The sequence below is a fragment of the Hipposideros armiger genome, unplaced genomic scaffold, assembly GCF_001890085.2.
Source record: "Hipposideros armiger isolate ML-2016 unplaced genomic scaffold, ASM189008v1 scaffold_49, whole genome shotgun sequence".
In the NCBI taxonomy this organism is placed as follows: domain Eukaryota; kingdom Metazoa; phylum Chordata; class Mammalia; order Chiroptera; family Hipposideridae; genus Hipposideros; species Hipposideros armiger.
The window spans coordinates 2,971,377-2,985,969 of record NW_017731399.1 but is presented as its reverse complement, the minus strand read 5'-3'; the positions used below and the strand labels follow the sequence as shown (position 1 = coordinate 2,985,969).

Sequence of the window (14,593 nt, the reverse complement as noted above, 5' to 3'; positions counted from 1 at the left end):
CACTCAGGCCTCTGCCCAAATGTTTACTCCCCAGAAAGTCCTTCCTGTTCTGCATCCAAAAGCAGCCCCTCCCACAGCCAGTCTATAACCCCTCACCCTGCTTTATTTTTCCTTAGCACTTCCGCCTTCTTAAATTATCTTGCTTGTTTCTTTACTTGTCTGTTCCTTAACTGTCTCTCATAACTAGAATCTAAATCCACAAGAACAGGGGCTTTGCTTTCTTTTACCCCATAGCATGCCCACCAACAGTATCTGGCACACAGTAGGTACTCAAACAATACTTGTTGAAGATACTTGACTAAACTGTCTTGCAACAGTCCTGTGGGATAACACAGAACAAATGCTTTCTTATTCTCACCACCTGAGACTGCAGGGAGACTGAGACCCAGCAGAGAGGCATGCAGCAAGCTGATGATGAAGGAAGCCTCAAGCTTCTTTCCACCATTGTTCCAGGAGGCCCGTAGGTGAACACTGGAAAGAGACAAGAACAACATATGGAGGATGGTTTTCTTTTCCTTTGAGGGACTAAAGGAAGGGTTAATGCTGAGGGAGGAAGGGCTCAGGGAGCTGCACAGCTGAAACCTGGTAGGTGGAGTTCTGGGGGGATGACATCCTCTGGGGAGCTGCAGGTGGCACCTGACAGGAGACAGGGCCTCGACAAGGCTGGCTTGGAGGCATTGCCAAGAGTCTGTTCCTTCCCTCCCACTCCCTGGGGCCCTTCAGGAAAAGTGCAAGGGTCTAGATTACTATTTAGAGAAACAGGAGAAGGAGACAGGCCCGGGTGTTTGAGGTCAGCAGCCCTTCCCACCCCCTCTGCTGCCCTGCCCTTCCTCTCCGTCACTCTCAGTGGGCAGGATGGTAGCTCGAGCATTGTGGGGCATCATCTGCCTCCCTATACCCAAGGTCCCTTCCTCTGCTGAGGCTCTGATTTCATCTTCAAGAAACAAGGCAGTGGGTTTGGACTCTGCTTGGTCCTTAGCAGCTGCATGTTCCTGGGGAGGTCACCTAGCTTCTCTGACATTCTTCCTCATTTGAAAAACACACAACTTTCAGGGTAGTTGGGAGGATTCATTGAGACAATGCCAAAAAGTCAAGAAGCTCATAAATGTTCATTGTATATAAGTTAAATGTCAATCAAAATCCCTCTCATTTTTCTCCCAGCATCTACTCCTTTACTGAACGAAGGGAACAGACTCTCTGGTCTGATGTCTAATAACAAGAGGAAGAGACAACAGGACCTTTGGGACTCTCTCAGGAGACTCTCTGGAGAAATGTCCAACACAACAAAAGAAGCTTTACTCTCAAGGGGTAAGCCCCAAATACACAGGAGCATTAAAAAAAAAAAAAAAAGAGAGAGGGCCGGCCGAGTGGCGCGATGGTTAAGAGCTGGCTTGGGACACCAGAGGGCCCCGGTTCGGATCCCACATATGAGGGCCAGTGACACTGCCCTCTACAGCTAAGATGCTGAACAACAGCTCAACCTGGAGCTGGGCTGCCGTGAGTCGCCAGCAGCGTAGGCTGCAGCCCCTGTGGCAGTGGGTTGCCATGGGCCACCATATGTAGCCAGCAGCCAGCGTGCGGGGCCCTCAAGCCGCTGTGAGCGACCGTCCAGAAGCCGGCGACTGATCTGCCTTGCCTGGGAAGAGCGCAATGATGGTGCCAACTTAGGCCAGTGAAGCAACGTCCTCCACAACTAGACTGAAGAACAAAACGACAGCAACTTGTCTGTTCCCCTTCCTTCCCCCAATTCCCCAGCACTGTTCCCATCCCCCCAATTCCCCAATAAAAATCTTAAAAAAAAAAAAAAAGAGAGACATGGGCCAGCCAAGTGGCTCAGTTGGTTAAGAGCGCGAGCTCTGAGCAACAGGGTCACCGGTTCGATACCCACATGGGCCAGTGAGCTGCACCCAAGCTGAGCTACCGCTGAGCTGCCAACAGGTGGCAGAATGGCTCAGCTGGTGAGAGCACGTGCTCCTAACAACAAGGTTGCCGGTTCGACTCCTGCATAAGATGGTGGGCTACGCCTACCCACAACTAACATTGAACATGGCACCTTGAGCTGAGTGGCCATGAGCTGCCAACAGGCAGCCAGATGGCGACTGAACTTGGAGCTGAGCTAGCTGTGCCCCCCACAACTCACAACGTAGATTGAAGGACAACAACTTGGCTGTTCCCCTTCTCTAATTCCCCAACACTGTTCCCCTTCCCCAATTCCCCAATAAAATCTTTAAAAGAAAAAAAGTGAGACACAGTCATGGATGACAAATTCATAATGTGGTTATTGATTCAAACACAGGTCCTTTCTCCTCCTTGCATTTACACCCCCTGCCCTCCCAAAATTGCCACTGGTGGCTGGACAGTGACTCAGGGAGGCAGCTAGCAGGGGAGAGTGACATGACTGCACATGACTGGGGCTAAAAATGACCAGCACTAAGGCCAAGGAGGGAGATAGCATCCTCTCTCATCCCTGCTCTCTTCCCTTCTCAGGGAAGGCCCTGAGCCTTCTTTTTAACAAGGGAGACAGAAGTCCTGACCTGTCAAAGAAGTTGAGTGGATTAAATGTGATAAGGGGTCTGGCACCCATTCATAATACTAGTAAAGCCATGACACATTGAATCCCCAAGGCCAGGCACCATGCTCAGTGCTTTACAGACATCACCTCCTTCTATCATTGGCCCAAACTCCACGAAGGCAGGGATTAGGTCTGTCTTGTTCCCTACCATATTGCCAGCCCTAATCTTCATGATAATTTTAAGGAGTAGGTACTAGTATTATCCTCCATTTTACGGATGAGGAAATTGAGGCACAGTAAGCAGAAAAAAGCTGGGCAACTTTCTCAAGGTCACTAAGCAAGTGATAGGGCAGGAGTCTGAACCCAGGTAGTCTGACTCTAGAGTCCATGCCCTTGACCCTTATGCTATCTCAGGGAGTCAGGGGATGCTCACAAGTTCGGTGTTAGGCTGTTTTATAGGTAAAACAATCAAAGCTAAGAGAAAAGTTAAATGATTGGCTCAAGGCCACAGAGCTGTTAGGGGGCAGACCCAGGATTTGGATCCAGTGTGACCAAGCTAAATGCCTCTGGGTCCTGGCTTTCCCTGTAGGGCACCCCTCAGAGTCCACAAATGTCTTGAGTCTGGGTCTGGACTAAGGTGGGCAGCTGTGGAGTAGTAACAATGACACCCCAAAGCGCAGAGACAGCCCCCAAGCCAGGAGTCTGTCAGGAGTCCAGTTCCAAGGGTGGGGCTGGCTGTGAGCTGATGCTGGGCCCTCCTTCCACCTGATGCCTCTCAGAAGGCCTGGGGTTGTCCCCTTCCCCAACCTCCTAGGACAGGATGGTAACTGTCTTCCTGGGAGAAGAAACTAGCAGCTTCAGGCACAGGGTTTAGTCAAGAGATTTTTCATCCTCATCTCCTGGCAAGAGCTGAGCTTCCATCGCTCACGTGCTTGTTTTCCATCACTCACGTCCTTGCCCGTCGGCTGGCATCTGGCTCATCGCGGATGTCCCGTGATAAGTCAGGGACATGACAGATGCCATTAACATAACATCCTTATTCATCCTTCCAGGGTAGGCTGGCATGGAGAAGAGGCTGGGAGAAGGGTGGAGTCAAAAGAAACAGCTTTTGACACCAGACTCATTTGAGGTTGAGTCTGGCCTCTGCTGCTTTACTAGCTAGGTAGCTTGGGACAAGTTACCTAACCTCTCTGGGAACCTAAGTTTCCAAATTCACAAAATGGGGATAGCAATTATCTGGAAGCGAAGTCACAGCTTTGCACAACTCTGGGGGCCACCATTCACATTGTTGTATATGTGAGTGGTGCCACATGGAACCCAACTGCATAGACTACAAGGTGAAGGATGCTTTGAGATTGCATTTCCCTGAGTTGGCTGGCTCCTTGCAAGTAAGAACAGCTATGCTAACTTTCTGATGTAGAACTAAGTTGCTGCTAACGGGTTTCTTGTGAGGACCAGAGATTATGCCATGTAAAGGGACTAGGGCCACATAGGTGCACAGCAGGCATGGCATTATTATGGGATAAAGAGGCAGCCCCTGGAGTGAACAGTACACCCCTCCCAAACAACGCCTGCACTGACAGATGCCCCTGCCTAGTTCCAGCTCTTGTGTGGACCAGGCTGGAGTGAGTAGAGACCCACCTCACAACAGCTTTGTTAGCAAGGCCTCAGTTTCCATGTCCTATAGGGTCTCTTCTTACCTCTCAGTTTGGCCACCATGTTGACCACAAAGGGAGTTAGACTCCTTGGCAGTGGGCTGGGGAGAGTTGTGTGTGGGGGGGAGTCATTCTATTGGGGTTTGCAGCTGACTGGCCAAGAAATCCTGAATGGACTCTTCCCCAGCCTGGTTCTCCAGTCTCTGCCTAAAGCAGCTGACCCTGTCTTTATCTCCCCCTACAGGGTGACTTCATGCCGAGAAATATTTATTAAAAACCTATTGTATGCTTGTCACAGCGGAGAAGGGAACACCAAGGTAGATAAGACAGTCCCCAGTCCCAAGAAGGTCACAGAAGAGTTAGCTGAGGTGGTGGAGTTCAGGGACTCAGGGGTCCACGGTGAGTAAGTGTGTGTGTGTGTGTGTGTGTGTGTGTGTGTGATCAACTTCACTTGACACTTGGGCCTAAGGGGGCCATGCTCCCTCCAGAGCCCTCAAGCAGGAAATCAGTAGCACCACTGCCCACCGTTGGAATTCAGGCTTTTCTCTTCTCTCCAGGTGAGGGCCCTGCCCTGCCTAAAGCAGTTTCCTGCTGCCTCTCCCTGCCTCTCAGCTGGCCCAGTTGCCTTCAATTCTGCAGCTTCCAACACAGGAGTTAGTCAAGAGATACCCATCAACTATGGATAGAAGCTCAGCTTTTAATTACCTCTCACGCCCTCCCTCCCACCTCTCTCCCCCTCCGCATCAACAATTCCATCCTCTTTATTCTGTTTAGTCAGTGAACTCTGAAACACTGGCATCAGACAGCACTTCCAGGAAGGCAGCCACGTGTAGAAGCTGGGGAGCACTCCCCACCCTAGGCCCCAGCAGCCCCATGCCTGGTCTGTGATTTACTGCAGAACCCCTAACTCCTGGACCTAGTAAGGTGCTCAATACATATGACTTGGATGAATGGATGGAAGAATAAATGAAGTCCTTCAATGGAGGAAGGTGGGCACATTTCTTGCTTGTTCTAGGAAGAAGTTCAGATGTCCGTGGTTGTTCTCCAAAAGAAGTCACCATGGCTCTTCTTCACCACCAGGTGAAGTCACCACCTGGAGTCACCACCAGGGAACCCTATTCCTGACCCCTTTATCGTTCATTCATTCATTGGGCCAGTATTTATTGAGTAGCTCTTCCGAACTAGGGGATAAGCCTTGAGCTTTCTTCACACCCTGGCCCCTTCTTGTCTCTCTATTGCCACCACACACCCTGCCCAGGGCACTTGCCCCTCCCTTGTGCTGCCTTTGGCACAGGGGTCCCATATTTGGGCTTTCTTTGACTTTGCCCACCTGCAGAGAAGTTGAGGGAGGGACCAGGACTTCCTGTCTCTAGCATCTGCCCTCAGCCATCCTTTTACCCCACCGCAGGGACACGTCCCAGCCAGGCTCTGGCCAAAATCCCAAGCCACCCTGCTTCCTGGAACTGTCCTGAACTTGTTGTCTCAGCTCAGCCCCTGGGATCCCTGGTCCGTGGGCCTCCTGCAGAGCTCACCAGGTGCCTGGCCTCCAGCACCCTGGCCCCTGGTGCTGCCTGCGGCGGGAGCTACCAGCTTTTTGGAATTCCTAATCGCTCCTGGCCCCGGTGATTGGCTGCTCAGCTCTGACCCCACTTGGGCTGCCGCCTGGTTGGATAAAAGGGGAATCTCCTTGGGGCTCCAGAGCATTAGACACCGGAGGGGGCACCTGGGACCAACTTCGCGAAGCGGGGAACCCGGTGGGGGGGTGGGGGGAGCAAAAGACCTGCGGCCTCGGCCCCTCCAAAGAGCCGGGAAATGACGGGGAAAGCGGGGGAAGCGCTGAGCAAGCCCAAATCTGAGACAGTGGCCAAGAGTACCTCGGGGGGCGCCCCGGCCAGGTGCACCGGGTTTGGCATCCAGGAGATCCTGGGCTTGAACAAGGAGCCCCCCAGCTCCCACCCACGGGCTGCTCTCGACGGCCTGGCCCCCGGGCACTTACTGGCGGCGCGCTCCGTGCTCAGTCCCGCAGGAGTGGGCAGCATGGGGTTGCTGGGGCCCGGGGGGCTCCCCGGCTTCTACGCGCAACCCACCTTCCTGGAAGTGCTGTCGGATCCGCAGAGCGTCCACTTGCAGCCGCTGGGCAGAGCGTCGGGGCCGCTGGACACCAGCCAGACAGCTAGCTCCGGTAGGTGAGGGCGAGTCTGTGTGGCTACCTGACTTGGGGCGAGGGCCGGGACTCCACGCCGTCGGCTCTCGCTTGCACTGCAAGGCCTCCTCCGCACGCAAAAGTTCGTGCCAGGCCCGGGCCTGGGTCCCGCGCGCCGGGGGCGAGGGCCGGGAGGATGCCCTCGCGCCCGCGCGGTTTCATCCTCAGCGTTTCCTGTCTCCGCGCTGTTCTTTCTTCCCGGTGTTGGGCCCGGCTTGGGGTGTCGGAACCCGTGGGGCGGGCTGGCTGCTCCCAGCTCTGCTGCTCCGCTGCAACCCCAGCATTCCGGGGGACCCACGCTCCCGGAGCCCGTTTCCGTGCTGTGCGCTGGCGGCTGGGGAAACGGGTGCCAGCTTCGGCCCCGGCCCGGGTGCCCAAAGTTGTCTTTTCTTTCCTCCTTTTTTCCATTCCAAACTACCCGCGTTGGTCCGCTAGGGTTTATTTTTCATCCCATGAGCTTGGACAACTGGGCCACCGCAGCGGCCGACGCAGCCACGATCTGATCGCACCTAAGCGCCACAATATAACGGATCCTGGAGCCTGGTGGGGTTCGGGGGCCCCTGGATGACCCCGCCGCTCCCTTCCGGGGCCGCTTTCCCGGCCTTGCGTCCCCGCCGGCTTGGGCCTCCGGCTTTTGTTGGCGCTTCGCAATTCCCCCGATTTTTCGTTACCGTTTTATGTATTTATTTTTATTTGGAGGAACAACGAAAAGTGTCGCGTCGCGGTCCCTCCGGTCTCGAGCGGGGGCGCATTGTGCGGACACTGAAAAAGGGGTTGTGAGGCGGTAGCCCCCAGCCCTTACCGGAGCCCAGCTCCCTGAGCCCCAGTTCCACTCCTTGGGGCCAACTTTCGGGCCAGGGGAGCTGGGGCTGCAAAAGCAGAGTAGGACGCGGAGCCCGTAGTGCCACCGGAGGTCCCCGCTACAGACCCTGAGGCTGCCGAGCTCCCCCACCGTCCCTGCCGCAAATGCGCCGGGGCCTTAGACTCTCTTACAACGAAATCTGCTCAAAACCAACGGATTGGGGCGCCGGCGTGCGTAGGGCCAGTCTGGGCTTAGGGATGGGATTGACCTCGCGGAGGCCTTCCCGGAGAGACAGAGCAGGCCCCAGCCGCTCCGGGAGGCGGCTCCGGTGGGGCCCTAGTGGGTTTGGGGCGCCTGACGTTCTCCCGCTCAGCCCAGCACAGCAGCCCCGATTCTGCCGCATGTGCCTCCGCCTGCTTTTCAGATTCTGAAGATGTTTCCTCCAGCGATCGAAAAATGTCCAAATCGGCTTTAAACCAGACCAAGAAACGAAAGAAGCGGCGACACAGGTAAGGCCCCTGCGCTGCTTTCTGTTACCTCTCTTGCCCCCCCCCACCTCCACCCACCCATCTCGCCAGCTCCTGTTAGGGGGTCGGATCTCTCGGACCCTATTTTCACCGCCTCCAGACCTGAGGTCCAAGGGCAGGGAGCGCGGGCGTTCTTTGGCGGCATCTGCCCGGGCCCTGGTATCCGGCTGCGCCGGGAGAGGATGATGAGCGACCGCCGGGGGAGCGGAACCGTTTTAGGCTTTCTCCTCCTTCGGGAAAAAGGAGAGGCTCCAAACAGGGCCAAGCCGGAGCCAGAGAGAAGCTGGCGGCCCCCAGATGCGATCCCGGCATCAGCACATTTGAGAGCCAAGCGCACCTTGCGGCGGGCAGCTCGGCTCCCAACCTGCAGCCCAAACCGATTCCTCTGCCCTCTGCCCTCTGCCCTCTGCCTAGGTCCCTGTCTGCTCTGGAAACCCGTTCGCTTTCTGCTCCCACCGTTCCCCGAATCTCGAGCGTGACATCTGCATTGAGGGAAATTTTTCGTTAGTCTTCTGCTCTTTTATGATCCTGAGATAATCACTTTCCTTCCCTGAGCCTCAGTTTCCTTGTCTGTAAAATGGACAGAGAGAGCGGAATGTGTGGACTGGATGACCCCACCAAGCCCTAGCTGGAGTGGAGCAGGCTGCACTGGGGTACAGACTAAAGAGAGAGTTTTTAAAAATACGTCTTTAAATAGACATTGCTCGCACCAAGTTAAAATTCAATAGGTGCCAAAAGGTATATCCTGAAAAGAAATCTCCCCTCCCCAGGCGGGCACGCCCTTGGACATCAGCACAAGCGCTACCAGTTCCTTGTGTAAATTTACGAGGAGTTTTTTAAAGAAATAGAGGAGCAAGAACCAAAAATCTCCCTGTCTGCGAGTGCTGCTTTCAGGCGCTGTCCCTGAGCTCACCCGGGGTCTGTTTCCCCCAAACCTCTCTCTCTGCCCACATCCAGGTAGCGCGCCCCCAGGGTCCTGCTGGCTCTCGGGACACTTACCCACAAGGGACCTCTCCGCCTCCCCTCCCCAATCCACCTCATCCTCTTCCTCCAATTTCTTCTCAGCCTCTTGGCACTCTCTCTCAGTGCTTTGCTTCCCTCTTCCTTGGCCCTTAGAAACTCCACTATTAAACCCCCCTTTAAAAGGGCTTTCCCTGACCTCACAGGTTCAGTCTTGAAGGAGGGTGTACTTTGACATGGTGTCTCAGAGACCTGGGTGGATTCCTTCCCTTCAGACAGCTGTTTGTTTTTGTTCAGTCTGTTTTGTTTTACTTTAAAAGGAAACAATTTTTTAGTCCTGATCCTGGGTCATTTTTCACATTTATTCACTCAATGAATATTCATTTTTTAAAAAACCTCTTATGCACCCATCTCATGCTGGTTTTAGGATGAGTAATCCTGACAGCCTGGAGACCAGGGACATGGACCAGACCTTGGAAGGAAGGCAGGTCCAAGTCCCTTTGAATTGCTTCTGTGCTGGCGCAGGAATGGGGTTCCCATAGACCTGGAAAAAGCATCCCCCAAATCCTGGGTGCCCTAGCAGTCTTTCTGCATCGGGACATCTCCTTGTGTGGCACTGGGAACGGGCTGACCCATAGCCCAAAGCCTTACGGTTCCTGACCCTCTGTCCTCAGCGGATGCCCTCTCTGCCAAGGAAAACTTTGGGAGCTTTGGAGGGTTCCCAGGGAGACAGGACAACAACTTACCACCTGCCCTAGGTGTCTGGATCTATCTGGTGCATGAAGGGAGCAGATTATTGGAGAGAGGAGGATGGTTCCTGATTGCCGGTGCAGATTTTAATTAATACCAAAAAAAAAGTGTGTTTCCCTGAGATTCTCTCATTTGGGGATTTCAGGTAAGAGATCCTGGAATCTGGTAGCAAGAGATGGACATCTCTTTATTTCCCAGAAACACACTGGGCTCAGCAGGGGTTGGAGAAAGGAGAGAAGAGAGAGGATGGGCCAGCAGCCTTGGGAGTCGCTCCTCTCTTTTACCCGGAAAGCTCAGGCAGGATACAAAGGGAACCTGAGAGGTCTGAGGATCTGCAGGAAGCCAGAAGCAGGCTTTTTGCAGTCACACTGGGGGAGCAGAGGGAGGTTCCCCGGAAAGCATGTCAGCATCAAAACATGGATTGGCTCTGAGGCAGAAGTGAGGGGAATTTCGGGGATCTGAGGCTTTGTTTTCTTTTTTGAATGCAAATTCTCCCAAGCAGAGGCTGGCACTTGAATGGTTTTAAAATGATCTACGGTCAGCTCCCTCCTTTAGCATTGGCCACAACACCTATGTGCCTCAGTTTCCCTAGTTTTGAAAAGGGCTTGCATGTTTTGAGTGTGTATTTTGACAATCTGTGCAGGAGACTTTCAGTAAGTGGCAGGAGAGAAACAGAAACAGCAGATTTTTTAAATTCTGAAGAATTCACTTTCTTCTGTTTACATAAGCATTTCACCACCCCTCTCCCCTCCAAGACAATAGGAGAAATTATTTAGACTCAAATCAGTCATTTTCTATAAAGAGCAGAATTGTTCTTCCTTACATGGCCCCCAGCATAGTACCCTGACATACTGACAGCACCAGCACAAGGAAAATGCGGGACTTAACTTTGTCCTTTTTCCTTATGTTGGGTGAGTGTGAGGGCAGCAGTGAGGGATTCTGAACCCCTGTGCTGTTCCCAGGGTCCAAATCCCAAATCAAGCAAGGGAGGTACCACTTTTACAAGTCAAGTTCGTGGAATCTAGACTCTATTGCCTATTGGCTTGTTGATGAGGATGCTGGATAAAAGTCACCTAAAGCTTTGTGAAACTAAGGTCTGGAAATAGAAGAATTTGTATCTGGAAGTGGGAATGTACTGTGTTTATTCAAGAAAAGGGGTGGAGGTCTATGAACCCCCTAATATTGGAGGCAAAATTGTATGTATTGGAACGCATTCGTGTGCATTCATTTTCCTAGGGTGAGAGAATGTAGCTTTTACCAGGCTCTTAAAGCAGTTTGACCGAAAATACTATAGGTCAAGGTGAACTGCTCTGTGAGGGTGGGGGGCTGTGTGGATAGGGTGTCTCAGGGTGGCCTGAGTAGAACTCCCCTGAATGAGGCTCCCCTCTGGGTGCGCAGCTGAGCCTGTTGGGGGTAGGGGGTGGTTGAAAGATAGCCCTTGCCTTCTGAGCACAGGAGGGGGCAGGGGACCCTCTCCCTCACCTTCCCCAGCCTAGTCTCTGAGGGCGGCTCTGAGGACCTGATGGAGCTGGGGGTTGAGGAAGGTGGAGTGTTGGGGTGGGTTGAGGGTGTGGGAAATTCAGCTCTCAGTTGTAAAAACACTGAGGTTGCAGCTACATTTGACCTTTCGGAGAGTCTTCGAATTTTGAGTGCAATTTAAAAGATCAACTGTCCTGTCTGTGAGAGGAGCCCAGGAAGGGACGCGGAGCCCAGGGGGGCTGAGGCCTTTATTTACCTGGTGCACCCTCACCCTGTGTGTGAGCGGAGGAAGAGGGGCTTTCGGCAGTTTTCTAACATTTCTGTCTTAATACCCGTTCCCCCAAAGCACGTCTAGAAAGATTCCCAGTATGAAATGTCACTGAGGACTGAAATAATCCTCAGCACGGCGAAAAGCGTAGTGTGGGCCCTCAGTCATGACTGAAGAAGAGTCTTGAGGGTTAAGCTATGACTGTGTGTGTGTGTGTGTGTGTGTGTGTGTGTGTGTGTGTGAGTGTGTGTGAGTGTGTGTCCAATTGTGCTGAGACAGCCTGGGTGTGGGGTCTGTGCAGGAGGCATAACGGACAGAGAGCCATTCTATCCTCTCTGGGACAGGCTCATTCTGTTTCCGGGGTCCTGAGTGTCCTGGTTTTGCTCCCCTCAGGACAATCTTTACCTCCTACCAGCTAGAAGAGCTGGAGAAGGCATTCAACGAGGCCCACTACCCAGATGTCTATGCCCGGGAGATGCTGGCCATGAAAACAGAGCTGCCAGAAGACAGGATACAGGTAACAGAGCCCTGAGTCCTCGCTCCCCCGTTTTCTCCACTCTTGGGGACATCAACAGCCCAGGCTCCCAGTGCCCATCCCCCACCCTCCCTGTTATGAGCACCCACTTGTCTGTGATCATGTTCTCATAAAGAACCATTCCTTTATCACTTCTCGGCCTTTTGGCTAAGATCAAGTGTAAGAACAGTTCCTTTAGGCTGACAGGTATTTGCTGAACACCTCCCATGGGAGATGGGCACTGTTCAGGACAAGAATCCTAGCGGATGTGCTGTAGCCTGCTGCTCCTAACTGTAGGCTTCCTGAGGAGTGTGTCAGACAGACCCCCAGGGGACCCATGGCGGGAGGAGCTCTGGGTGTGTCCTGGGCTCTGGGCAGGGCCTCTGTTGTGGCAGATGTCTCCCAGGTACAGCTAAGTGTCCGCCTCAAGGCCAGAGGTGGCCCCAGGCCTCCCTGGGTGCCTGGGGAGTAGGGGAGAGCGGTTTCTTGCTCTGACCCCAGTCTGTTTCCCTTCCCTCCACCCTCCTCCCTTCCTACTCCCTACCCTGTCCACCCACCTGAGGCTCCTTCCTCCTCTCACAGTTAAACGGTTGGCCCTGTCCTGAGCCTCTGCTCTTCTACTTCTCCTGGGTCTCGCCCAGGATGTGGCTGGGGACCTGTGCCTGCAGGTGTGGCACATTAAGCCCTCCTCCTCTCCTGAAGAGTTTTGTCATAACCAGCCGCTGATGGGCACTGGGATGTCCTCAGCTGTGCTGGACGCAAGGCCTCCTTTCATCAGCAGCAGGACCTTCCCAGGTACAGGACCCCCCTAGCTGGGCAGGAATGGGGCTGCTTAATCATCTCTTTGGGAGAAAATGAAGCCCCGTGATTTCTAGACCGGCCTCCATGAGGAAGAAGAAGTGAGTGAGGTGGGAGGAACATTTCCAAAAGATCTGGATTTGCCTTAGCTGGATCGCAACCTTAAAGGAAAGCTGTTCCCATCACCTGGCTGGTCCAGAGCAGTTCACGACTGAGGCTGGGAAAGGGGGGGAGGGGTGCTGAATTCCTGAAACCCCTTCTGCTCACATCTCCTCCCAGTCACGGTCCTTTGTGTTCCCGGGTGTGATGTGTGTGTTGGGGGTCGGGGTGGGGTTAGAGAAGGAACCACAGAAGGTGTGTGGATGGCTGTGTGCTTTCTCACCGGACAACCAGAGAATGGGAAATGAGGCATGAGCTGCTTTTCCAGGAGAGCCTTTCTCTCCCTTGGAAATCTATTTGGAATTTCAGTCAATGGCTTTAGACATTGACATTAACAACAAGCTCCACTCTTCATAAGCAGATTATCTGTTTGGTGCGTTATTCATGGTGGCCTGGACCCATCACCCCCCATTCAGCTGGGTTCTGGTGGGGTAATGCTGGGTGTCGATTCTGAATCGTGCACAGGCGTGTGTATGTGTGTTTGTGTGGGGGGCCTGTTGTGTGTAAGCCAAGGCCCAACCCAGTTGATGTGTGGGGGTAACCCCCTCCTGGTCGTCATTAGCACAAAGTTGGCTATTACAAGTGTCTGGGTGGAGTGGAGGCCCGAAAACTCCCCCCTTGACCAGAAAGAAGGAACAGCTTGTCCCTTGCAGTAGGTTGTCTAAAAGCTGTCTGGCTGTGGTGGTGGCAGGTGACAGTGTCTGTAACTGCCTTGCTACAAATGCTTCAGCAGGTGGATTCTGGGCTTCGGTTCCCTGGGGGATGTCTGTGGGGTGGTGTCTAAAGCCACCAGGACCAGCAAGGAGGAGCTGGGGTGAGGAGTACGTTGACTGCCCTGGGACTAATGAGGATTGGCTGTAGAAGGTATACATGTGGGAGGACTGAGGCAAGAATCCCTCCCACTTGGTGAGCGCCGCTAAATACTGCCCCCAGACGGTGTTTGTGAGCTGTCAAATAGCCTGCCCCCAAATGTTTTACCAAGTGGCCTGGGAAAGGTCGTAGCATGTATCAATCACAATGACAGCTGTAATTTACAGAGCAGTTTCCGTGTGCCCCGTGTTCTAAATACGTGACATGCACAGCAGAGGCAGGGAGGTGTGGTGGTTAGGGGCACCGACTCTGGAACCAGACTGCCTGGTGCATGTCCTGGCATCACCAGTTACCAGCTGAGTTACTGTGCACAAGTTATTTCAATGCCCAGAACCTCGAATTCCTCATCCATAAAATGGGGATGATAATGGCACCTGCAGATGCCATGAGCCATATATGTAATGTGTTCGGAGCCGTGCCTGGCCTGTGCCCAGTGCTCACTCAGTTTCAGCTCTGATCTCATTAAATCCTGGTGACAACTGGTGGGGTAGAGACCATTAATTTCCTTTTATAACTGAGGAAACTGAGGCATAGCAACTTCCCAAGGCCACACAGCTAAGTGGGAGACACAGGGACCCAAGTCTGCATCTTGGGTTTGAAGCCTATGCTTGGACTTGAAGCTGGGGGACAAGAGATGGTTTGAGGTCAGGTGGGGAGGGGGGCCTATACCAAACCTTCTTTATAAAAATAACCAATATTTACTGAGCACCAGGTATTGTTCTGAAAAAACAAACCCAAAAGCTCACTCAAAAAAAATTATTTCTTGAATAAGCGAATTCATGTGCATGAGTTCAAAAGGGTGAAACCTGAGTCTCCTTCCCCACTGCCCACCAGCAGCCCTCCAGTGGTAGCCAGTTTCCTTTGTTTTCTTCTAGAGATAGTTTATGTATATTCTCAAAGGACCCTCAGAACACTCAACGAGCCAGGCACTATTCCTAGTCCCATTTTACAGATGGGGAGCCTGAGGCACAGAGGCCAGAATGCAGACCTGAAATCCTTTAGACTCCGGGACACTTGCTTCGCTGCATGGCCACCCTTCCAAACATGTTGATTTTGGTGGCAACAATGCATCTAAAGATGGAAAGCTACCACTCCA

The 14,593-nt window shown here is 53.2% G+C and overlaps 1 protein-coding gene across 5 annotated transcripts in view; it reads left to right on the top strand.

Annotated features, from left to right (window-relative positions):
- Positions 1-4,498: 4,498 nt before the first annotated feature.
- The window catches only part of VSX2 (visual system homeobox 2), a 21,517-nt gene continuing 11,422 nt past the window's right edge, over positions 4,499-14,593 (top strand). For 2 of the 5 annotated variants that reach the window (XM_019640268.1, XM_019640267.1), the window contains exons 1-3: positions 5,962-6,349; positions 7,597-7,681; positions 11,550-11,673. In XM_019640268.1, the coding sequence (XP_019495813.1) occupies positions 5,980-6,349; positions 7,597-7,681; positions 11,550-11,673 (579 nt within the window). In that variant the 5' untranslated portion in view covers positions 5,962-5,979. Of the gene's footprint in view, positions 4,567-4,965; positions 5,248-5,961; positions 6,350-7,596; positions 7,682-11,549; positions 11,674-14,593 lie in introns of those variants that run through there. The other 3 variants (XM_019640270.1, XM_019640271.1, XM_019640269.1) reach the window with 3 other exon arrangements.